Source organism: Zosterops lateralis, assembly GCF_965231275.1.
Source record: "Zosterops lateralis genome assembly, chromosome: 30".
NCBI classification, from domain to species: Eukaryota; Metazoa; Chordata; class Aves; order Passeriformes; family Zosteropidae; genus Zosterops; species Zosterops lateralis.
In genome coordinates, this window is record NC_139790.1 from 430,449 (window position 1) to 456,311 (window position 25,863).

General features: G+C 51.6%; 2 protein-coding genes across 2 annotated transcripts; one reads left to right on the forward strand and one right to left on the reverse strand.

Annotated features, from left to right (window-relative positions):
* Nucleotides 1-314: 314 nt before the first annotated feature.
* On the reverse strand, nucleotides 315-23,081 carry LOC310920465 (disintegrin and metalloproteinase domain-containing protein 9-like). The gene is made up of 22 exons (XM_083880450.1): nucleotides 22,942-23,081; nucleotides 15,743-15,840; nucleotides 15,176-15,240; nucleotides 14,051-14,129; nucleotides 13,102-13,178; nucleotides 12,202-12,391; nucleotides 11,371-11,436; nucleotides 10,876-10,947; nucleotides 10,174-10,343; nucleotides 9,764-9,845; nucleotides 8,863-8,996; nucleotides 8,489-8,660; nucleotides 8,286-8,378; nucleotides 7,879-8,074; nucleotides 7,273-7,378; nucleotides 6,654-6,843; nucleotides 5,955-6,035; nucleotides 5,372-5,477; nucleotides 4,254-4,392; nucleotides 3,705-3,804; nucleotides 3,043-3,170; nucleotides 315-2,390 (listed from the first exon to the last, which is right to left on the reverse strand). The coding sequence occupies exons 1-22, from the start codon at nucleotides 23,045-23,047 to the stop codon at nucleotides 2,276-2,278; spliced, it is 2,565 nt and encodes an 854-aa protein (XP_083736576.1). The 5' UTR covers nucleotides 23,048-23,081; the 3' UTR covers nucleotides 315-2,275.
* Nucleotides 23,082-24,602: 1,521 nt separating this feature from the next.
* On the forward strand, nucleotides 24,603-25,809 carry TM2D2 (TM2 domain containing 2; the record flags this gene model as incomplete). Its single annotated transcript, XM_083880464.1, has 4 exons — nucleotides 24,603-24,790; nucleotides 24,868-24,955; nucleotides 25,028-25,143; nucleotides 25,293-25,809. The coding sequence occupies 4 exons, from the start codon at nucleotides 24,603-24,605 to the stop codon at nucleotides 25,504-25,506; spliced, it is 606 nt and encodes a 201-aa protein (XP_083736590.1). The 3' UTR covers nucleotides 25,507-25,809.
* Nucleotides 25,810-25,863: the final 54 nt, after the last annotated feature.

The window sequence follows — 25,863 nt, forward strand, 5'->3', positions numbered from 1 at the left end:
CCAGCGGCTGCGGGACCGTGATCTGGGACCAAACCCGCCCCCCCACGGGGGACAGAGCCCCCCATGGCTGAGCCCAGTCCCGGCGGGTGGGGGGCTCGGGGGGGCCCTGCCCAGCCTCCTGCAGCAGCTCCAGGAGCAGCAGGAGCAGCAGTGGGGGCATTGCACAAAGTGGTCCCATGGCTGGCCAGTAACCTCCCGCCAGTAACTGCCCCCCAGCCCCGCCAGTAACTGCCCCACAGGTAACAGCCCCACTGCCAACAGCCCCTCCCTCCCTCAAAGCAGAGGCCGAGGCAGAGACTTGTACAAAACTGGCATCTTTATTGCTTGTAGGGTCTGTACAAAGGGGTCGGGAACAGCCCTTTGGCCAGAGACAGCGCGGGCCGGGCTCCAGAGTGACCGTGGCTGACTGACCACAGCCCCGCCAGCTCCGGGCCTGCCCGGGGACAGGTATCCCAACACTTTACAAAAGAAAGTCAGTAGTCATCTTCAGCATTCAACACCAAAAATTTGAGCTGTTTTCCTGTCCATGGGATCTCCTCTAAAACCACACGTCCCTGCCCTCGGCTCCAACGTCCACGCCGGGAGTACAAAAACTCTTTGTCTAGTAAAGGCACCATTTTCAGCATAGTTTAGTTCACACACACACGGTTAAAGTACATCTCTCTGGCTGATTTCATTCCCTGGATCCCCTCCTCTTTCCCCACCCTCTGACCAGGGCTGGAGATGGGCTGCATCCAGCTGCAGAGCTCACTGTGACAGACAGACAGACAGACAGACAGACAGACAGCCAGCCAGCCAGCCAGCCCCGCTCGGGCAGAGGGGGACACAGCAACACAATTAAAGAAGTAATTGATTATCTTGGAACAAAAAGGAGACCCTCCCCCACCAGTACAGTTGATGAAATTCTAGGTGACGTTTTACAGATTTTTAATAGTGTTATAAATCTTAGTCTAAGTTTATGGGAAACCACAGGAGTTCAAGTATTTTATTACTGCACACACTATATATATATTTATGTATGTATATACAGAGGAAAAGATTATTTTTTTGGCAATATTAGGGGGATTTTACAGATCGAGCCGTGCTTGTGGCGAGCACAGAGTCAAACAGCCCAGCACACTCTTCAGCACTTCTCTCACTTTCAGCAAGTTTGTGCAATAGAACCTCACTTTTAGCAAGTTGTGCAATAGATTTCTGTTTGTGACCACGACATCCAGCTTCTACCCACGGCACCACGGGGCCAGGATCCACAGCTCCTTGTCCCAGCACAGGGGATGCTGAGAACTGCTCAGGAGGAGCTCCAAAATCCAATCCAGCCCATGGTGCAGGAGCAGAGGGCAGCCTGGTCTGACACAGCAGCCCAGAATCATCCTGACTGACACTGCCAGGGGCTGGGTGTTAAAACAAGGGGTCCATCAGTCACCAGGTTCCCATTTAAATCGCTCTGGTGATCCAGGCAGAGACACTTTCCACTCCCCAGTGTCCTGCAGGGACTGCCTGCTGTCTTTAGACCTGAATTCATACCTAACTGCACCCCGTTTTTTAAAACCAGAATATGGCCGTGTCTTCTCGTACCTTTATCTTCACTGCCCATCCATGTATTAGTGGGAATTAGTACAGGAGTCTCATTTAGCCACTCTCTAATTAAAAAGCATTAAATTCAGTGCTCCTATAGCACAGCTTAGGGTCAGTCAGCATGGAGTTAAGAATTTAAGTGCATTATTATGCATCTATAAACATATATACATGCATAAACATGTTTAAAATGTATCTCTCTTCCTGAAAAAGTCCTCTGAGACCTCATTCCATTAATCCCAAGGTGTACACGGGAAACACTTTCCAGTCCATGCAGAGTAGCTGTAAATTAACTGACCAGATCTCCTTGCCTTGCAAACGGGGTTACCCCAATTCCTCACTGCACAGTCAGAGAGACAACAACAAATCAGACACAATTTCCTTCCCAGGGCTCGTGGCAGCAGTGGGGAAGCCCAAAGCCAGTGCTGGGTCTCAGGATATTTCCCTGCTGCACTCCTGCTGCCAGCCCGGCTGCAGAGGCAAAGCTTGGGCAGAGCAAAGGGACAGGCCTGGGTGTTTCAGTCCCTGGAGCTTTGGTCGAGGTATTTATTGAGTGTCAAGTTCTACATTCCTGGTTTGGATCTCTGCTTTGCCCTGTCCCAGGCTGCAGCAGGGAGGCTGCCAAGGGATGCCAGGAGGGGGAACTGCAATTTCAGCTGTAACAGGTCGGCTGGCACAAAGGCCCCGAGGAAGCCCGGAGCTACTTGGGAGGCAGAGGTGCCGGCCGGGAGGGGAAATACTGTCCCTGAGGTAAACATTTCTGCTGTGGAGGCGGCGGCCCCTGAGGTACAACCTTCTGCTGCGGGGGCGGGGGCCTGCAAGGGACAGAGGAGGAGTCAGTCAGTGCCACAGCCATCCCACCCCTGCTCCCACCCTCTGCCCCACACACAGGGACTCGTTCTGACTCTGCCTGAAATCCTGAAATCCTCTGGGATTTGTTAAAACTCACCTTTTCTCCCCAAATCCCCCCCTGGCCCAAGTGCCCCACCAACATGAGCTCCATTAAGATGTGGCTCATTACCCACTCTGGGTCTGTGTGTGTCACAGCACAGCGCTGCATCTTACAAGCACAAGTTAAAAGTAAGATGAAAAATAAAGGAAAACTTTCTGTTCAAAGTTAAAGAGAAATGATTTTGCACTTGGCCGTAACGTTCACAAATCAGCACAACGACAGATTTTTGAGTGATTTGCTTTTAAGCTGACTGTTTTAACAGGCCTTTCATCCACCTGCTGGGCTGATCTGCCCCCACAGCAGCGCTCGGAGCCTCGTCCATCACCCACAGAGCCGTGACAGCGCGGGATGGACGCGCTGCCTTCCAGGGTGAGCTCAAGGACAAACCTCTGCCAGTGCAAAGTCAGCCCTGCTGGCACACACAGCACTGATGGAACACCCCAGGGCTCCCAGGAGTGAAGGCCAGGACAAGAAACCCCAACAGTGCCCTGGGCACTGGCAGTAACTCCACTCACCTGCTGGGCACCCTCTGTGGCTGCTGCACTGGGTACTGCGGTGGGGAGTAGTAGGGCTGGTGGAAAGCCTGCTGAGGGTGCTGGCTGACTGGGTAAGCTGGCACAGGAAAGGTATTGGGATGCATATCCTACAAAGAAAATATAATGAAAATGTTCAGGAATTGCACACAGGGACTCAAAGTATTTGTGTCAGTAAATAAGTGATGTTTGAGACCATTTGCAACCCAGCCTGGCAGCGCCAGAGTTGTTCTTTCATGTGAGAAACTCAGTAGGAAGAAGCAACAGCAATCTGGGAATTGCTGGATTTTGAATAACACAGAAAGGCTGATGACAAGAGCACTGGGTTTGCTGTGGCTTTCAGAGGACAATGGCTCTGATGAGGAGAGGGGCTCTCATGTGGGGTGGGTGCTCTGCCATGAGGAGAAGGCAGCAGCAGAGCAGGTAAACTGAGCACAGCCTGGGACAACACTTAAACTGGGAAACTGAGGAGGCCCCCACACAACCCTTAGAAAACAAATAAACTCCTTGCTTTTTATCAAGGAGAAACATAATTTTCAGAAATGAAGAAGTAACTTTAAAGCTGTTAGTAGGGCAAAAATTATAGTGACTGCCTTTATCTCTTGAGAGTAACAAATAGAGTAAGGAAAGTAGATGATTCCTACCATGGGTACAGCTCTTGGAGCATAAGGCATGCCCTGGGAGAAGCCTCTCTGCTGGTCCCTGGGTACCAGGTCTGGCCGAGGAGGAGGTGACTGACGTGACCTGAAATCCAATGGACAAGGGCTGTGTGAGCCCCTAACCCAGACACAACGACTGTGCAGGCACTGTACACCTGACAGCTGCATTTATACTATCTGAGCACCTATCAAGCGTGAGAAAGGTAATATTTACCACAAATCTAATAAACAACAACCTTTTTTCTGTTCAAGACTCTGGCAGCTTCCCTTTGCCCCTTCAGGAAAAGATGGTACCCAAAAATACAAACCCCTATCACCAATGCACAAGAACAAACTTAACAGTAAAGAGAAAACTCTCTGTCCTCTTGATTTGGGATGAATTTATCTTTTCTGTCATTGCCAGAGGCAAAGCTACAGGATGCAGGGCCCTTCACCTGACACCCTGGGACTGGGATACACCTCCCCACTTTGGCCCTGCCTCGTGTAAACAAACACCCACGGCCCGTTCAAGGGCAGGGAGGAGGAGGAACTCACGAATGGCAGCGGGACATCCACCTCCTGAAGCCTCTCTTCAGCCTGTCCCTCTTGGCAAAGGCCAGAGCAGCAGCCACGAGCAGGGGCAGCACCAGGAAGAAGAACACCAGGAGCCCATTGCGCAGAGACGTGTCTTTGTCTGAGGGGACAAAACCATGGGGGAGAAATCAGCCCCATGTGGTGTCACCACCACCTCACTCAGAACAGCAGTGAATATTTGGTAGGAATGGTCCTAGAACTGTTTTTCATTTTGCATAGAAAAAAACTGAAAGAATCCAGTCAAATATATGCCCCAATAGATCCTTTCTGTTTATCTTTTAGAGCTGATACTCTGGGCTGCAGCAGCACATTAAATTAGGAGATCAATCCTTGTTTTTCATGACTGTAATGTTTCATTACTAAAGATCGTACAAGAGAGGAAAACAGAGCTTCTGCCTTTTGGGTCTGATGTTAAATCTACCTCTTCTCCAGCCACTATTTGCTGCAGACAAAGAACTTGGGTTCTTAATCTTGACATTTTTATAGGCAGCAATTTCTCCCCTGCAGGCTGTACTAAAACAGCCTTTCCCTTTTCCTGCCTGATGATTTGAGGGATCTGCCTGAGCTCCAGTGTGTTTCTGCAGCCTGTTATTGCATCACAGTGCCTAGCTTTATCAAACCCACACCAGCTTATAAAAAACAGTCTTTAAGGTCATTTTTGCAGCTCATAGAGGTTACACCAATCCCATCTCTATATACTCCACATGGACACAGCTCAGTCAGTTGGCTTTTCCTTGTGCAGGAATCAAGCTTCCCTTCACATATCCCAGCCTGGATATAGAGAAATCCAAGAGGATTTTTGTTCCAAGGTGGCAGGAACCACCTGAACTAAACCAGCCCAGACCCCTACAGATCCCTACCCCATCCTGAGAGAAAAGTGCAACACCTTGAGCAGAAAACCTCTGCCAGGATTCTCTGCCAGTGAAACCCAGTGCAGAGCCTTCCACCACAGCTCACCAACACAGTGGGCTGCTCTGAGCACCCATTCCCAGCCCAGGCAGCCCCAGCCCCAGCCCAGGCAGCCCCAGCCCCATCCCCAGCCCCATTTCCAGGCAGCCCCAGCCCCCAGAGCCACTTGCCATTGTAGGGGGGGCCACTGTCCACACTGCCCCCGTAGCCTTTGGAGTCACAGAACGGGGGGGCCCAACCTGCCTCACAGTGGCAGTTCCTGTTGTTGTTGCACACCTGTATTCCAAAACACAAATACTCAGTAACTTCCATTTCTATGCATTTAAATCTGCACGCAGCAGCCACGACCTGTTCTGTCCCCCCTGTTGCTCAGCCTGGAGCATTTTACCCAGTAACTCCCCAGTCAACTCCAAACAGTCCTTGGCCAGGCATCCCAAGATTTCACATGACTGAGAACACACAGCACTGCTCAGGAAGAGCTTCCAAGGATTAGCTATCCCAAAAGCTTACACACCATGGCTTTTGCTTGGTTGTTTTGGGTTTCTTTTATGAGATGCAGGGTCAAATTTCATTAGCAGTACTGGAATTGGGAATTCTTGTCTGGCAGGGAGTTTTGTCAAAGATTTTTTTTTATGACACTGCTACAGGTCCTCTTGCCTACAGACATTTTATAGAGTTTTACAGTTCGACAAAACAGAAAAATAAAGTTACTAACCACCATTTTAAAACTTGCTGCCTCCCTTCCCTGCTTACCCCATGGCCGTGGCACTGCTTCTCCACGTCGCAGTCGTAGTTCAGGACAGAGGCACTCACACACTGGAAGTGCCTGCAGATCTGGGGGACAGAGATGGACACAGATGAGGGGTGATGGCATTTCAGTGCCCCTTGCCTGCCCAGATCCCTGCTCCACGCTGTGCTTGCTGCCACAAAGCCTCACACACTCTCACTGATGATTCCGAACTCTGCAGAAACTCTGTTCCACAAAAGGCCTCTCAGCATGGGGCTGAGCTGGCACTGGAGCCTTTTGTCTCCAGCCTGAATGTAAAGGAACAGCAATTAAATTGTGCCCAGTAAGGACATGTGGAATGCACATTCCTCTGCTAGGGCTGAGCTTCTGCACTCTTTAGTTTAGTTGGATTTTAATTGAAAGTTGTCTTCAAGGCATTTGTGTGGGGCTGGCTCTTCCTGCTCACTGACAGAGCAAAGATTCTGGCTCTCAACAAACTCAATTTCTTTCGCTTCACCTACAAATGAAAGGTTCATTAAATGTTTGATGCACATGCAGTACTGGGCAGTGGGGGGAATCAATGGACTCATTTAGTCTTACATTAACTACAGACATCAAAAAATAATGTTCATAACTATTCATTAAACAAAGCAGCTGAAATTTTTTTTTCCCCATGAATACCCCAAATTATTACATTAGGATATAATTTTTAAATGTTTAATTACCTTTCCATTCCCACACTTGGTGCCTTCATTGACCATTCCTGGGTCTGGGACATCAGAGCCCAGCTGGAAATCCACCCCCCAGCATGAGGACTGCATGCCTCTGATGGGGGTTTGGATAATAGCAGGCTTGATTCCAAACACAGGCATGGCTTTCACATTTTCACACTGCAGCTTCCCACACATGGCATTCCTACAACAGCAACACAGGAACGCTGTAGTGACACTTGGATTTATTCTGAGAACGAGACTACCATGTGTTTGATACCATCTTTCTACTGGAAGATGCTACTTGAAAACAAAATTGAGGCAACTTGACAAATAAAACCGAACTGGGCTCCATTCCAGAGCTGCAAGAGTAGTGTAGCCCTTCTTTCTGTAAGCTGTTGGAATCTCTGCATTAAGGAAAACATGATGATCTGCTTCTCACCTTCCCATGTGTGAACACTTAGGAAAAGCACAATGCTTGACAGGAGATGTGGAAGAGCTCTCCTCACCTCAGCCCTGCATCCCTGCCCTGTGCACCCACTGCAGCATCCCAAACCACCCTACAGCACCCAAACACACACTCCCAGCCAGTTCATGTATTTCAGAAATTCCCAATGCACCGGGCTCAACTCACCAGCTGGAACATTTCTTGTAGTCATGGCCATGGAAACCACAGTTGCCAAATCTGTCCCCCTTGGAATTCACCTCAGTAAAGCAAATGTTGGGGGCTGCTTTGGCTTCTGCAAACAAAAGCCCATCCCCAGAGAGAGCAGTGATGTTACCCAGGCACAGAAACATCCCACACAGGATCTCCTGCACCCAGAGCAACCACCCTGCTACACCAGGTATTTGCCATGCAGCAAAGAGGTTAGGAACTTGAACAAAACACTAAAGAGGTTACAATGTCAGAATTACAAGGTTCCAAGTTTAAAAACGGAGAAAAGCAGTTACTTAACCTGAATTCTAGCATCTGATATTTCTTTACAGCCCCACAGAGCAGAAATTTCACTATATCAGAAATGATAAATGCAACAAAATTATTGCTTGAACCCACAGCACAGAACTAACACAGGAAGAATGCATGACCATTATGCCACGCCATCACCAGCACTGCTTCCAATCCTCTGCCAAAGCCAGCTGGTCTTTGTTACAGGAACGCAAATAAATATATTTTAAACAAACTCAGCGTGTTCTTTCATTACATCTCTTAGAAAGATCGTAGCCCTGTGCTCTTCCTTACTGGGGCCAAAGATGTCCTGGCACTGTGCATCGTAGTACTGGCACACGCCGTTGTAGCAATAGGCCTCCTGGTTGTGGCAGGGGTGCCCGTTCTGCACCGTGAAGTCTGGCTGGCAGAACTGGGACGTGCCATTGCAGAACTCTGGGAGGTCACACTCGTTGGTGCTTGCCCGACACTCGGTGCCCCCAGGAAGGAGCTGAGGAGAGAGAGAGGGGAGGGAAAACTGCATCAGGAAACAGGAACCTCGCAGCAGAGCCTGGCACTGCACCCGACCCACAGTATGCCCCAAACAAGGGACTGATGTGAAGCCCTCGTGGGGACACGCAGGACAACTCCCTCTCACAGATGCACTGACTAAGGCAATGCTCTCCTTTTGCCAACTTCCTCACAGCACCAGAGTCTCGTACCCGGCAGTTTTTGCAGCAGTCACCATAAGCACATTCAGCACCGGATCGGAGCCTGCACGTTCCTGGCTCGCAGCACGGGTCACTCTCACATTCCTGAGGACACAAGGGCTGTGAATGTCACAAAATCTCCCCCTCTGTCACAGTCCCCTCTGAGCGAGGGACACAAACTGCCCTGGCACCACTGGGAAAACACAGCTGCCAACCTTTGGTGAGCCACAGTCGCACTCCTCCCCAGCATCCACCAGCTTGTTCCCGCAGTACGGGACGCTGTAGGTCTCGTCAGGCCTTGGAACGTTGAGCAGGCAGCTCCCACCTTTGTTGAGTGTCAGCTTCTCAAAGTCTTCTGCACTGCAGCTGCTGAAGTTCCTTGATCCCCTGCGATGGAGAAAATGAGCTGAGTTTTACACTAAGCCAAGCCAGTATCCCTTGCAGACCAAGGGGGATGTTTGCTTTCCCCATTACAAGCACAACAGGACTCTTTGCAAGGGGAATTTGAAGGTGAAGGGAATCCATAAAAACAAAGCACGGGGATGGGGCATTTTGACCCTGCTTTGCCTTCCCTTGGTCGGGTACTTACGATGCTCCAGAGCTCATGATGCAGCTGCTTGCCCCACAGTGACAGACCCGTTCATCATCGTGGTTCATCCCCAGGTTGTGGCCCAGCTCGTGAGCCATGATGGATGCAAACATCTGGATACTGATCCTTCCAAACTGCACAGGAGTGACACAGAGGGCAGTCAGCAGAGAGCTTATTTTGACAAAGTCAATGTTTACTTATGTGCTAAAGAGGCCCTTTTGCCATTCTGCCTCTCCATTATCAGGATTCTCAGATCAGCAGTGCTGGATTTCCAACCAAGTGCACGGAATTTGCTTAGCAAGAAGAGCCCTCAGAGAAACCTCTCTGGGACACTACCCAACAAGCTCCACTTTCCAGAGCAGCTGCAACGTTAACACAAAAACTGGAACTCTCCACTCCACACCAGCCCAATTCTCCTGAAATGTGCAAATTCCAGCACTTCTGTCACTGGTCCAAAGAAACCAGATTTCTGGGGTTGCCAGTTATCTGAAACCAAGCAGATAACTTGGTTTATTAAGGCTCTACAGTTCCATATAAAACATGCAGTGAACCAGCACTGCTCAGGGAGGCCACAGCTGCAGGTCAGACAGTACAGGACACATCTGAGAACACCCATAGCTCCCACATACTTTTGAGGCAGAAATGGTTAAAATGACACAGACAAATCCTCTCTGAGAAATCCTTCTGCATGAGTACTGCACTGAGCAGAGGAGAAGCTGAGCAGAAGACTCAGAGAAGTTGTGATCCAGATATCCTGGAAATGTCAGAAGTTGTTGGGGACAACAATTAGCCCTACTAAAACACTCCAGCTTTGTTACGGAAGACTCTGTGCTTCCAGGAAGACTTTCAGAGTGCAAACTCTGATCTCAATCACACTCAGAGGTCACTGAAGAAATCTCACCACGTTAATGCCTCCTGCATGGCTCTTGGAGCACACTGTTCCCACGTAGGCCATTCCAGCTGTGCCACCAAAACCCTTCTTCCTACAGTCAGGAGAGAAAGGAAAGGCCATCATCTGTCTGTACAGACACACACAGAGTCCATATCAGCACACCACTCCTGCCTGTGGGCACAAATCCTGCTGCTCCAGCTTCCCAAGGCCGACACAGGAGCACTGCTACTGACTGCAGGCACAAATGGCACCAGCTCAGCTTGTGCTGTCTACTCAGGATTTCTTTACTCTGTTAATTAAAGACAAGTCAGCCTCTTCCACATCATCCCTCTGCATATACGGAGCACGGGCACTACAGCTGGGCTGGGCAGGCAGGAGCAGAATGAAGCTCTGGGGCCAAAGCAGGAGGTGGCACTCACAGGACAAACTGGGCGCTGTCGTGTCTCCGCCGCAGGACGAGGTTCTTCTCCCGCCACTGCACGAAGTTGGCCAGGACATCCCCGGCCCCCCCGTCTGTGCTGATGATGTTCTCGTGCTTCCAGATCTCCAGCCCGACCAGCACGATGCGGATGTTCAGCATAACGTACATCTGGGGAGACAGGAGGAGGAATATTTACTAATGTCTTCAGACAAAAACAAGACTTGGTGTTATAGATCTTATTGCAGGTATCCATCTTTTCTGTGTGGGTTTGATTTTTTTTTCACAGCTAGTACACAACTGGAACCACTAGAATGCATCTTGCCTTGATTTAGACCTTCATTAGCTACAGGATCAATGTTTAAATGCCACACTGGCTACATTTTAAGACAACACCAAACAAATAAAAAGAAGTCTCAATTCTGACAAATACCATGTGAAGTAGTGGACTTATAGACGTGCTTTTTCTCCAGCTTTTACACAGACAGAAGAATCGCAGTAATTGTGACAATCTGCCCTGTCACTCACTGGATGCAGGACAGGTTGGAAGAGTTTCCCAAACTAATTCTCAAGATGGGTAAGGGCAGATGAATTTAGAGGTGGAAAAGCTTCCACAGGGATGTGTTCCCCAAAGTGGTACCAGAACAGAGCCCAAGGTGGACATTTACAAAAGGCAGCAGCACACAGCACCCCTCCTACTCACACTGTCAAGGAAGTTTGCCAGCTGCACCATATGTTCTCTTACTTCTGTTTCGCTCTTCCCAAAATCTTCAAACTGCAAGACAAAGAAACTCAGCCTCATGAAGAGCAGAGATAGAGACAACAGTTAGAAAAAGGAACAGAACATTTTTGCCTGCCTCCAAATCTCCAAGATGCCAACCAAGACACCAAGATCTTCACTGTTACTGCTCAGCAGCTCAATATTCCAAAGAGAACAGCAAAGGCATTTTTTCCATGTGCTTTCCCTACACTGTGAGACTCTTTGCTAACAGAACCTCTCCCTGTCTGATGGCTGACTCCTTTTCTGAGGAGGATCACATTGCACACATTTATCCACTTCTAGGGCAGCATATTTGCATAACTTGGCTAAACTGTCAAGTGTTTTTCAACAATCCATTTGGGAGTAATGAAGCCTGAGGGCTTTCCAGGCCCTCTCCTGATGAGAAAGAAAAAGGAAAGCCACACACAGAACTCCCACCTTTTCTTTATCCACAACTATGAACAGCTCCACGTATCTTGTCTGGTGCAGGACCGCCCTCTTTCTCTGGGGAAAAAAGAAAATGCTTTAGACAACTTCAGATTTATTAATTCAAGTGTAAACAAAAAAAAACCCAAAAACCCTCATGACATTGTCATATTTCACTTGATACCACCAGTGGTTTGAGACACACCCAAAGCACACGGTGCCAAACCCAAGCAGTGGAATCCAAGGCAATGACAGTCTCTGTGTTTTACAGTAAAACTCAGCTGCACAAAGACTTCCCTTGTTCCAAAAGCACAGGACATCTGCACAGGTTGCTTTGGAAAGGCAGCACACACTTTCATAAAGGGGCAGAAAGATTCTACAAGCAAATGCCAGTGATCTTGAAGTGAAACACAACATTTTTCATTCTCCTGCTTTCATTTCAATCTTTTTCCTGTACAGAAAGTCCCTGAAGGACAAGGGGGACTTCACACCAAACTGCTGCTGTGATGGTGAGGAGGATGGAACAAACATGACAATATTCTCCTGGCTCCTGATGCAGTACATGGTGACAAGCCTCTCCATGAAGGCCACGTTCCTGCCCTTAAAAGTCCCCCCAAAAAGCCTGGGAATATTGTAATCAGCTGCCCCACCCTCCCTGCCATGTGCAGAAGCAGGAGGAGACTGTGGCTGCCTTGGGAAAGAAACTGAGTTGTACAGTAGTGCAGAAACCCCCCAAATCATAAACCTTTAGGTATGTGCTAAGTCCCAGGAAATCTGATAAGCTGCTTCCACACTCTTAAATGAACTGACAAAAGCCCTTGTGTGGGGCTGGGGAGGCTTTACCCGCAGCAGCTGGGTCATGCTGGGGTGGAGATTTCCCTCTGCAGGTTCCTCTTCCTGGCCTTCAGTGGCAACTCCACACGCTGTGGGCTCTTTCTTCACATCATCCAGTCGATATAAAATGTGTTTGGAGCCAGGAGAGGGATCCATGGGCTCAATCCCATAGGTGACATTCCCCAGTGTCACCAAACCCCTAAAATACAGCAGAGTGTGAGAAATGTGGCACTGAGCACAGAGGACAGTTACCCAGAACTTTTACAGCTGAACAAAGGAACAGTTATCCTTGGATAGCCAAAGCCTGTCTATATCTCAGCTCTTGTGAGCCAGCACACTTCCCTTCAGGCCTGGCAGGAGCCTTTCCCTGAGCAGGGCCTTAAAATGCAGTAAATTAAATACCCCTGTAGGGCTCTGCAATGCCCCAGGAATTACATCACAGCTCTTGGGCAGAAATGCTTTAGTTCCCACACACTATTGCCACTCTGGTACGGCCTGGCACAGCCCTGCAAAAAAATCAGTGGCACAGAATATATGGCAATTAGCCCAAGCAGAAAACAATTCCATCCAAATTGGGGTGCATAAGGTTTAGGGGCAATTTTGTGAAATTTGGAGACCAGTGTTCACCATTCCATTTCTGCAATAGGTACAGTTGTCATGACTATCTGTGCAAGTTAAAAAAATAAGCAAATATGCATTGAAACCAACATACAACACTCTGGTAACAAACTGCATTAATAACTACAAATATCTGTGAACTCATTGAATACAAGATGCCACAGGACAACAGCACCAGGGCAGCTCAGTGCCCCCCTGGCTGGCTGAGGCGCAGTTAAAAGCAGCAGAGGTGGGTTTTGGGTTCAGCAGCCACAGTGGGACAGCCAGGACACAAAGGATGGGTTGTGGTACCTGAGCCCTGAGCAAGTGCTGACAGCCACCAGGGAGTCCAGGGTCCCCTCCACGAATCCCTGATAATGGCAGTGGTCCTGCACAGAAAAACAAGAAACACACGTGTTTCAGTCATTCCTGCACACCCAGGACAATCTCTGATCTGCCACTGACCAGCAGCGATCACAACTCAAAACCACAAAATGTATTCAGTTAAATTTACCACAGCTGGGTTTCTTAACTTGACCTAGGCCATCCCTCTCCTGTTCTGTCCTCCACCCTGCTGCAAATATTTGGAGGCCAGCCCCTCCCTCCAGATTTGGGCCAAGTTACTCTCCAGTCTTCTGGCAGAGAGTTCTGGCTTGTCTGTCACCTCAGTGTAGCAGGAGGAGAGACAACTCCTGTCCAAGCAGAGCCTTCTGCCCAGTGCAGCCCTGACAGACGGGATACCTCCACTGTCTACTCTGGACACACACGGCTTGGAAACCAGACAAGGGGCAAATACACCCCATTTTCTCTGGCAAGGGCATTTTTAGACATTGATCCAGGGGTCTATAATACAGATTCTGTCACCTGCTGCTCAGCAAGAATTGCAGAGAGGGCTTGTGCTGATTGTTCAGGGCCAGCGTGACTTCTGTGACCTCATGCTGAAAAAGCACTTTTCCTCTAACCAAGCCCTTTTTACTGGGAAGCAAAGAGTCATTTGACTCAGGTGCTCTATTTTCAAGAACAAGATCCTGTGAATCACGTATGACTAACATTTCCCTTCCAAAGGAACGACACTGATCCTTAAGAGTGAAGCCATCAGGAAAGCTCTCGTGCATTTTGTATCACACAACCTGCTTTTAATTCTGCATTTCCAAAGGCAACACATCAAGCAGCCTGCAAGCATGATTTCCATGGAATAACTCAACACAGATACTCTGTTGCAGTCACCTTCAGTGAGGGTATTGATAGAAGGAAATCCTACCTGGACATCTGGACGTTCCAATTGCAACTTTCCCTCCTTGTCATAGGTATAAACGGTGAAATCTTTGGGCAGCAGTTCTCTGCAGTGAAAGGGGAGAAGGAATACAAGTGGAATTTCATGGAATGACTGTGACATTGGAGCAGAGCAGTCAGATGGCCATAATCAGAAGTGTGACAAAAAGGTAGATTGCAATTAAATAAGGAAATTAAATTTAATTAATTAAAAAGGAAACCCCTCCAAAATTAACAAAGAAATTGTATATTCTCACAGCAAAATCCAAGAGACCAGACTGGTAGAACTGCTAATGAAATCAAACAAGCCACCTCACCTCAGAGAGTAGAACAAGCAGCAAAACCCATTAAATTGTGCTAAAAGCCTGTTTCCAAGCAGGAAAAAAAAAATCTAGCCCTGAGTCTGCTGCATTTGCCTTCTCCTCTCCAGTGCAAGGAGGAAGTGCATTGGGAAAGTCTCCCACGGCTCAGACTGCTGCACCATCCTGGTAATTCCATTGATGTGGTGCAGCTAAATTCCCACATTTCTGAGGGTCAGGGCCTTGGCAAGTGGCAGCTGGAGCTCCCCAAGGGCCTGCACAGTTGTGTCTCTATCACAAGAGCAGTTTGGAGCAGCAGTGCCTGGAACTGGCCATGCGCTGGTGCTGCAAGTGGCCCCTAAACTCCAGACAGACACTGTGTACACCAGTATTCAGACCTTGGAAAGTCAATCTCCTCATTTATTAGTGTCCCGGTGCTACTGAGACAGGAAAAAACACAAAACTAAAGCAATAAACAAGAGCCAGACAAATGTGAAAATATTTACTCGAAATACAGTTCAGCTTGTTTATTTTTAGCTGTGAATAGAAGGAGTTGCAGATTCCCTGGGTCTCCTCAGAGTAATCTGCAGCTTCCTGCTCTGAAGGGGGTTCCCCAGGGCTGCAGGGATGGAAAAACATCTCTGGCTGATGGCCAGGACACCAGAACTCAATCTCTTCCCATTTTGCAGAGCTGGGATGTACCTGCACTTCCCACACAGAACCCCAGGATTCAAAACTCGTGTGCTGCCTGCCAGTCTGTCATCTGGACACAACAGTTTGAATAGTTTAATAATTTAAAGAAATTCATCACTTACTTGTTCTTTTCTAGATGAATCCTGTATTCCTTTCCCTCAATCTCAACAGCATATGACACCTGGTCCTGAATATAAAGAAAGGTGCATTTTAATCATGTTAATGAAGAAAACATTCTTTGAAACCAACCGAGGTGGATGAGCCTGAAATTTATTTTATAACTGTCCCTGCCTCCAGAACTCAGCATCTCTTCCTGTGTGACGGGAAAAATCACATGAAAAAAAATGGTTTTGAAACAGAGCTGTGGTTTCCTTATTCTTTCCTTTTAAAATGTCCACAGAAGTTCCAAGTCAGAGCCAAAAAAAGGACAACACAGTTTTTTTACTGAATATGATTCAAGTTTTACACTCAGACCAAAAATCCACTGCAGCAACTCGTGACCTCTGGAGGAGGGAGGTACTTCTACCTCAGCTGCCAGCAGTGCCAGAGGGGATCTCTCTGCAAGGACAGACATTTCCCTCTGCCAGGTGAGTCCAGCAGCATCCCGGGGGCATTTCAGGTCAGTCTGGGGTGGAATTTATTTAGAAGTAGACACTAAACTGAAGATGTGTCTAAGAACTGCCCAGTACCTGTTTCAAGGAGCTGTTGGAAGCCTCTCGTCGTTCTCTTCCCAATTTCTGTGGAGTTACAACTTCGTAGGAAGTGAGTAGGGAAATGTCCTGGAAACCTGGAAAGAACAGAAACACTGGCTAAAGGAACAAAGCAATCAAGAGGATGAGGCACAAGGCAGAAAACACTGATTCAGGATAAATCCACACACAGAAGAGCTCAGAGCAAACCTCAGAGCAAGGCACACTTGGACTGCCTTGCAAAGGACCAGGGAACTCCAGAAAGTTTCCATTTGAAATCTTCACATTCCAAGTACTGTCTCACCAGTACCCATTTCACACACCACCACTCTTCATCTGCAGGAATCAGCATCTGAAGCAGGCCAGCACAGCAAGGGCTCACCCAAGGATACCCAGTGTCAAACCAAGTGTCCTGTGCTGCAAAGCTGCAGAACTGCCCCATGCAGCCTCCTCAAAGGGCTCCAGCAGCTCCTGCACCTCCCCAGGGCACAGCACAGCCAAACTCCTGACCTGAGGCTGGTGCTACTATTCATTAAGCTCTTAGAGAGCTCTCAAGGGCCTCATCAAAACAACTGAGATGAGACAAAGCCCTGCAACAAAGCAGATCACTTTATATATTATTTGCACATGCAACATCAGACACATCCCCTGAACCAAACAAACCCACAGCCCAAGCTCCCTTTATCAGTTTTTGCAAGCAACTGTTACATTAACTATGTAAACAACAATAAATTGCTCATGCAAATGACTTTTCCCATCAGCAGTGGCATCTGCCGGTGCCTGGCTGGGAGCCGCTCCCCCAGGAAGCAGGAGGTTGGCCAAGCCAGATCACAGACAGGATCCAGAGAAAGAGTTTTCCTGGCTCATGGCAAAGGAATCAATGAGCTCATCAGAGGAGTCTGAGCTTCCCAACAAAGGTGGGGGGAAGGGAGCAGTTTTCCTCACTGTCTGTCCCCAGAAATCGTCACCACGTCTGGGGCAGGTGAGTGTTTGGTGCCCAAGATGCTCCAAAATCTCTAATGTGGGACTGAGATGCTGCAGCCAGTTAAAACCAGCCCCTCTGAGCACCCCAAAACTGACTCTCCACCTCCAAAGGGCCTTTGGCTTCTCTGAGCTGCAGGACAGCACTGTGAGCTCAAAGCCTCCATGAGAGGCCTCTTCCATCCCTTGGAAAATGGGCAGGAGCTCCCACTCAGGCTTTAAATGCCAGGGGACCCCAAAAAGCACCAGGCTGCAGTGACATCCAGGCTCCTCCAGATGTTTTGCCCTCCTCTTCCCACCCCTGGCGAGCTGACACACATCACCACCCTGGCTCAGCACTCAGAAAGGCATCCCAAGGGAAAAGCAAGGCCCCCTCCACACTCTTCCCACCACTGTCCCCAAAGAACAATCCAGCAGATCCCTCCTGTCACAGCCCACGTGTCCCTGGCAGGAGGCCTCGGATGCCCTGTGCTGTCCTGGTGTGCCACAGAGCATTTCTGTCACCCAGCACAGGCACAGCTCCTCAGGAAATCACACAGGGCACAGACTGCAGCAGAGCTTTCATTAATACAGTGTTTGCGGACAAAAGGTATTAAAAAAAAGCAGAGATAAAATTCCTGAAAACAGCCCCTTACATTCAGAACACAGTGTCAATATCTCCCTGGCCCGAAAACAAGGGAGGGAAGGGCTGTTTCCTTCCCTGGAATGAGCCACCAAAAGCACAGACTGCAGCAATCACTTCTCTGCATTTGTCATGTCCAGCCACACGCTCGTGCCCAGCCCTGAGCGCCTGCAGGTCACTGCCCTGCAATTGTCCCTTCCCCACTGCCATTCACCCTCGCAGCAGTGGGGAAGGGACACTGGGCCAGGCTCTGGAGGCTCTCGAGGCACAGGTTACACAAACAGCAGGACACAGCCAGCCTTGGCAGCGCCTGGAAAACGACACGTTTGCCCAAGAGCAGCTTGGAAGCAGAAAACAAGTAAGTGAATCATCACATGAAGCAGAACTGGGAGGGACTTCTGGGAAGAGTACAAGGCCAAGAAGATCCTCTTAGAGCAACAGCACTAAAAGAGGCCAGTTTTCAAGTCTCTGAATGCTCTGACAGTTCTCTCCTCACTTTCTGCCCTCCTTCCCACCCCTCACCACCCCCAGTTTGTGATGTGATGGGGGTGGGATCTCCAGCAGGTATCTCCCTGGCACTGCCCCTCACCTCCCAGAGAACCTGTCTCCATGCCAAGTGCCCTGTGCAGGATTTCCCACATCACCAGCAAACCTCAAAGAGGGCACAGAGCAGTTCAACAAAATCCAGCCCAAGGGACCAGTGCAGCCGAGCAGAAAATCAACCCACATTTTCCTCCCACAAAGGCCAGGTACAGTTTGGGATAATCTTTTCACCAGGTTACAGGATTCCTAATCCTCAGGTGCTTTCTGCCATGGGGAGCTGCTGGAGCTGCACCACGTCACTGCTGAGAACACGACATGCTGATGACCCATTTCCGGGCTGAGATTTTATATCTGATCAGAAAAACACAACTCCATATCTATGACCATATTTATCTCATCTCATTAAAGGCTGCCATTAATTACCGAGCACTGGAGACAACCAGGAATATGTGAATCATCTTCCCCTCCCCACCCCAAATCCACCATAGGAATTCCATGCATGTGGGAGCTTGAAAAGCACCAGGACACAGCTCAGCCCTAACGGCTCTCCAGACACTGAGGGGAGCTCTGGGGTGCTCAGGTGAGTCTTCTGGGGGTGCCTGACAGGTCAGATCTGCACTCACCAAAGGCCAAACTGCATCCCCTGTCCTGCTGGACCTTGGCATGCCCATGGGTCACTGGCTCGGTTACAGAATCAGCACGTGGCTGCTTCCACCTACACTCACATTTCCCCTCAATTATCATCCTTCCTGAGCTGTGACTCCTTCCCCAGCCCAGCAACGGAAGGTCAAAGATACACCCTCAAAAGGAAGAAAAAAAAGATTAAAAAGAGGAAAGTTCAGGCTGTGGCCTGTTACACCACAGAACAAGCTAATTTCATAAAAACATGCTCATCAGCATGTGAGCAAGGCCAGCAGCTAATACCAGAACTCATTAAGTTAACTGTGGTTATCATCAATTGATTGCAGTTAATAGCTGAGGTCAGCTGCACCAGTCACCCACACTTTGGCAGGGGATTGCTCACCAGGAGTGCCAAAAGCATGACACAGCCATCCATCCATCCGTCCATCCATCCATCCATCCAGCCCACCAGGGCCCGGGCAGGACCAGCTCCTCACAGAGCCCCTCCACCAGCATCCCTGACCTTCAGTGGATCAGCTCACTCTGCCTCAAGCTGCACCTCTGACCCCTCGAGGGGGAACCATTCACTCCCTTCTCTCTAACTCCAGATATTTAGATTTCCGGTGTGCTGCCATCCTTGCCTCTCCTTTCCTGCAGCTCAGGAGATCAATATTCAGTATTTCTGTACTCCTCTGCCTGTTCCCATCAGGCTGTTGTAGCTCTGCTCTCCAGGCAGATACACCCATCCTAAAACAGCACAACAGGACACTACAAACAGCCCAGGGAGGCCCCACACAGACCAAGGCACACGGGCTGTGTGTGGTTATGGATCTCCACAGATCAGCAAAACAGATCATTCAATCACACAGCACATGTCTGATACACTGGTCATTTAACCTGCTCTGACACTCATTTCCTCTCCTGCCAACATGCTCCTGCTCCCCATTTTTCACCCTCTCATACCTGTACAATTATTCCCACCTCAGCAGGACACTTTGTACCATCCTTTCAAAGCCACTTATTTCTGACAGACACTCCTCTCATGCTCAGATCACTGGGATTGCTATCCCAGCCTTTATGGAGCCTGAATCCCCTCTGACTGGGAGGTACCAGCTGCCAGCTCAATCTCCACATCCTATTTTCAGAATCATACAGGAGTTTGCCAAGCAGTATCTGAGGAGAAACTTCCACGACCTGGCTTAGTTACATATGTCCTTCAAAACAACAGAACCACTGCTGGTGGATTTCTCCAGGCAATGACACGCCAGGAAAAGCATTTTTTTTTTTTTTGGTGCACTTGACCTTTGCACTGAGGTCACAGCTGAAGTAGGATTTACTTTTTGGACTACTGCAAGCAAAAACCTCCTTCACTTTCGCTATGCAAATATTATCCAAGTCCACTTGAAAATGTTTAGAGGTTTATATAAAACACAAAGATAACAAGTGTTCTTCTAAACGTAGGAATGTTTTCTGTGGAGCCAGCAGTTCCAGCCCCTCCCATACCTCAAAGACTAAAGAGTGCCTCAGTGGTGCTTCATCTCCAAAACACCTGGGAACATCTGGCCAGCTGTTCTTCTACAGGCACCACTCCTTGGGGCTTTTCTTTCCATCTCTCCCTCCCCTGCTCTGAGTCTTCAGACCTGCCGGGACTCCTGCTGTGCCAGTGCCTTTCAGAAGGCAGGAGGAGATGACCAACTATCATGGCAAGAGAAGCAAATTCATCCGCGTGTATTGCTCACCTGGAATATTTGTGTGACTTTAAACCTGGCCAAAGCAGTTCATGAAGTTTCTCTGGTATTTCACTGGGGATGTTGGATGTTGATCAGGTTACAGGAGCTCTTCCACAGAAATATTTCCTAGAAAATTCTTACACCCCTTGCTGAAATCCAGACCTATGCTGTAAGTGTTTCCTGTCTAGACTCTCCCCATTCCTTCTGCCCTTCCTAAAGCCTGATTTGTCTGCAAGACAACACCTCCCCTTGTTGCACAAAAAGGACTGTCACAGGTGTCCAGTGGTTCTGTCACAACACGCTCTGCACCTCAGAACCCTCCCACAGGGAGAGGCAGGGTAAAGCTCTGCTGTCCCTGCAGCAGGATGAGCCCTCCTGTGGGTCAGTGGCCCTGCAGTCCCTCCCTCCCACCCGTGACAGCGTGCCCAGGGCAGGGGATGAGCAGCTGAGCCCACTCACTTCCTCCCCATCTCAGCAGCTGTGAGTGTCAGCTCTGCTTTCCCAGCTGAGTCCGTGGGAACCTTCCCTTTGGAGACATCACTGCCTTTACATTTGGCCACCACAGGGAACTGTGAAATGCACATTCTTACCTTTTTTCTTTTTTTTATATAATTTTAGCTTGAGAAATAAAAATGATCAAGACGTGCAGAAACCCTGAAGTCACAGTTCAAACTTCCTTTTCCCAAAAGCAAGGCACTCCAAGAGGCAACGTTAGCTACACTGAAATGTCCTTCCTCTATTTCCTTTTTACATGGAAGAAATAACCACAAACCCACCCTTTGCTGAATGATTGTCCCAGATTTGTTGCAATATGGGTGAGGCAGTGCTGTGTTTTCTGTGATCTGAACAAAAGAATTATCTTAACCAAACCCCCTATCTCCCCAGAAATTTAAACTCAAGCATTCAGACACTTCAAGAATCGTGTCCAAGCCTGGCTGGAGCATCCTGGTGTGTGTATGACACCAAGTATCAAGAAAGAGATGGAGCAGCACAAAACAGTCTCTGTCTGTGAATTTTTCTGAATTCATCCAGTCAAGTCTTGAAGGCTCCTATGGACACAAACAGCAGAGGAAAAGCCACACACACATATCTCTTAAGGCTATACATCACTGTGTGATTATGGTCATCCAGGAATTTTCAAATAATAGTTTGTGGTAACACTCCACTTCTGCCTTACACCCCTATGTGTGTCAAAAGCACTTACATTATAACCCAAAAGTTGGAGGTTTCTGCCCTCTCCTTCACGCTCACACCTCGGGCAGGGGAGGTTCATTGTATTTCATGGCAGGGTTGGCATTAATAGCTGGGACAGAGAGTTCCAGAGGCAGAGAGGAACACTTCCATCAAGAACATCAGGAACTACATCAGGAACTGGCACCAGTGTTTCCCACAGGCAGGAACTGAAATCCTACTCCTCAAAACACCAACCACCCCACTGGAGGCACAAGCACCTGCTGTCCCAGAGATGATAATTTCAGACCTCACTCCTTGGCCTCCAGCTCCCAACACGCTGCCACACCACATCAGCTCTGTCCCCAGCACAGGGCACCACCACCGAGCTGTATATTCCTCACTTGGGGAGAGCTGACTATAAAAACATTAATGACAAACACAAAAGTTTTACTCAGCACACGTGTGCCTTCAGGAGGGAGAAACAACAACAGAGGAGATATTTCTGCCTGTCGTGTATGTACAGCCTGGAATCAGCACCACAGGAGCCCATAAACAGAACCACCTCAGCTCATGAACAGCCCCTATGGACAGCACGGGATCAGCTCCCCAAAAGCCACAGAGAATGACAGCACTGAGCTCTGTCCTGCCTCCCTGGGGACAGACAGACAGACAGACAGACAGAGAGCATCTTGCGGGGTCCTGCCCCGCACCTGAGCTCCACTGAGCCCTGCCCTCCTTCCCTGGGGACAGACAGACAGACAGACAGACAGACAGACAGACAGACAGCATCCTGCGGGGTCCTGCCCCGTACCCGAGCTCCACTGGGAACAGACAGACAGCATCCTGCAGGGTCCTGCCCTGTACCCGAGCTCCACTGAGCCCTGCCCTGCCTCCCTGGGGACAGACAGACAGACAGACAGACAGACAGCATCCTGTGGGTCCTGCCCTGTACCCGAGCTCCCCATGGCCGAGCCCACCCGCACTGAGCGGGCACCCCGCATCTCCCGGGGCTCTGCCGGGGGGTGTTCTGTCTCCTCTCCCGAGGAGCCCGGCAGAGCTCCCGGCCAGTGCCCGACACGGGAGGGCGGAGGAGCGAAGAGACACCTGCGGGCTGGGGCAGTGTGACAGGGCAGGGACCCGAGGGATCGGTTCCTCGTCTGGAGTGTCCAGACAACAGACCCCGCAGCATCCCCGACAGCAGCACGCTGGCGATGCTGGGCAGGGCACAGGTGCGGCCGCCACCCGCAGACCCTCCTGCGGGCACCGGGACCCCCGGGGACCCCCGGGGACAGCGGGCAGGACCCCCGGCCCGGCCAGGCCATGGGGGGGTCTCTGCCCCACCGGCCGCCCTTGGAGGGCCGGGGAGGGGGAGCGGCTGCCGGACCCTCCCCAGATGGCCCCGGGGAGGGGGGACAAGGGGGGCTCGGCCCTCCGGAGGGTTCGGGGAAGGGGGAACGGCGCTGTCCGGGAAAGGGAACGGGGCCGAGGGCGCTGCGGGCGGCAGGCCCGGCCCGGCCCCGCGCACTCACCCGCGGGCTGCCCGGGCGCGGCCGGCGGCGGCAGGAGGAACAGGAGGAAGATGAGGAGGCGACAGAGGCAGCTGCAGGCCCGGGCCATGGCACTCCGTGCCCCCATCGCCCCTCCCGTGGGGCGCTGGGTCCGGCCGGCGGCCCCGCGGCCTTATGGAGCCGGGCCGGGGCCTGCGCTGCACCGCCCCGGGGCGGAGCCGTGTGCCCGCCCGCCTGCCCGGGCCCGACTGCCTGCACGGCCCCGGGACCGGGGACCGGGGACCTGGTAGAGCTCCGCACTGCCCGACACGGCCCCAGGATCCGGGACCCGGGATCTGGTATAGCCCCGCACTGCCCGGTAGGGCCCCGGGATCTGGGACCGGGGACCCGGCATAGCCCCGACACGGCCCCGCACGGCCCCGGGACCGGGGACCTGGCACAGCCCCGCACTGCCCGGCATAGCCCCGCACGGCCCCGGGACCCGGGACCACGGCCCAGACGGGGGAGGGAAGAGCCCCAATCTTCCCAGTGCTTTTTTGGGGCTAAACGCTCCCAGGTCCCAAAAGCGAAGGAAAGGCCGCAGAGGGAGCGGGTGTCAGCGCGGGCTGCGGGCACCGCGGCCCTGCCGGCCTTTCCTGACAAAGAACTGCTCCGCGCACTGGAAACACAGAACATCCTGGGCTGGAAGGGGCCCACAGCCATCATCAAGTCCGATTCCTGTTCCCGGCCCTGTACAGGCAACAATCCCACCCTGTGCATCCTTGGGAGTGTTGTCTGAACCCTCCTGGAGCTCTGGCAGCTTCAGGGCTGTGGCCTTTCCCTCAGGAGCCTCTTCAGTGCCCACCGACCCTCTGGGGAAAGAACCTTTTCATAATATGTTGGCAGCACAGGAGAACAAACCGTGTCAGCCCCTGGCCGGGTGATACCACAGGTAACGGGTGAGCACGAGAAACTGAGGAGCCACCACAGGCTTTGCCCTTTTCTACAAATACCAGGTGTATTGCCCTGCTCTGCCAATCTGCCCATGGACAACCTGTCGGGGCAAACTCAGAGTTCTGCATCATCCTCCAGAAAAATCAGAACACCTGACAGACCCATCCCATTAGGAGCAAGTAATGGCAAAGTGGCAGAATATGCAGCCTAAAAGAGGCCAGACAAACACAGCATTGGGGTGATCCATCTCCATCCCCTACAGAAGCCGCACACTGCCCTTGAGTCAGGGGATAAAGAGCTTGGGAATGCCCACTCAGTGCTTGGGCATTACCCAAGATACAGGAAGCTCCTTATAGATTGTGATAACAGCACGGGTGACATACGGGTACCGCTGTGCAGTGCACAAATAATGCACAAATAATGAATCACGCAGCGGTTCCCGCCTGAGGGGCACCGACATTCCCGGCTGTGAGGGCCCACAGAGAGAGAAAGGCCTCAGGCACAGCTGAGACCAGCGCCCCGCCCCTCGCCTTCGCCCATTGGCTGCCAGCCCTCCCCGCCAGCCAATCATCTCCTCGCCTGGCGCGCACCCCTCCGCCGCACCCTTCGCCGCCGTTTCCGCAGCTTTTTCCGCTTTCCCTCTGTCCGGCGGGCGCCCATTGGCTCTGAGCGGCGGGGGCAGGACAACGGCGGGCGCTGATTGGCTGCGGGCGGCGCGGCCCGGGGCCGAGCGGGGCGGCGTTGCCGCCATGGCGCCGCCCGTGGGGTACGCGCTGCTGTGCGGGCAGGCCGCGCTCCTGCTCGGGAACCTGCTGCTGCTGCACGGCCGCGGCCTCCCGGGCAACGACACGGAGCCCCGCGAGCTGCCGCCGGGGCCGCCCGCTTCCTCCTGGGCTTACAGCGATCCGCGGGCGCCGCTAGTCCTGTGCACCTACCTGTGAGCGCCGCGCCGGGCCTGGGCCGGGGTGAGGCAGCGCCCTCAGGCCGCCCTCACCGCCCGCTCCTTCCCCGCAGCCCCGACGAGTTCGTGGAGTGCGAGGAGCCGGTGGACCACGGCGGGAACGCCACGGCACAGCAGGAGCTGGGCCACGGCTGCGTGAAGGTGAGCGCGGGGCGGGGGCGCGGTGCCGGTGTCCCGGGGCCCGGCGGGCGCTGAGCGCTGCCCCCGCCGCAGTTCGGGGGACAGGCCCACGGCGAGGTGGATCACACACGAGTGCAGTGCCGGGCGCTGGACGGCATCGAGTGCGCCGAGCCGCGGAGCTTCCTGCGGGGCAGCCGGCCCTGCGTCAAGTAGGAGAGTCCCTGTCCCCGTCCCTGTCCCCGTCCCCGTCCCTGTCCCTGTCCCTGTCCCCGTCCCCTCCCCGAGCACCCACCGGACCCCCAGGCAGCGGGGCTGGGCCGGCTGGCGCTCCCTGACCCCACCACATCTTCTCTCGCAGGTACACGGGTCACTACTTCATCACCACTCTGCTCTACTCCTTCTTCCTGGGCTGTTTCGGAGTGGATCGGTTCTGCCTGGGCCACACGGGCACGGCCGTGGGGAAGCTGCTGACGCTGGGGGGCCTGGGCATCTGGTGGTTTGTGGATCTGATCCTGCTCATCACCGGGGGGCTGATGCCCAGCGATGGCAGCAACTGGTGCACGGTGTACTGAGGAGGGGCAGGGCTGGCCCCAGCTGCGGCCTCTGCTGGCCCCCAGCACCAGCCCAGGCTCTGGGTGGACTTTTACAGAACTGTGACTCAGGGGGCACAGCGGTTACTCTCCGTAGATGTGTGTCAGAAGACACCATGACTCTTGGTGATGGCTCTGTGCCATCCTTGGACGTGAAGTGTTCAGGATTTATTTTGCTTGTTTGAAATAATCTGGCTTCCCACTGCAAATAGTGACAGCTTAAGAAATCAGAGCTTGCAAACACAGGAGGTCAAACAAACGTTAATAAAATCTGGAAGAAGCTGACTCTACGTACTTTGGGGATTAGTAGAGTCACAGCCACAGGGAGATAAAGGCCAC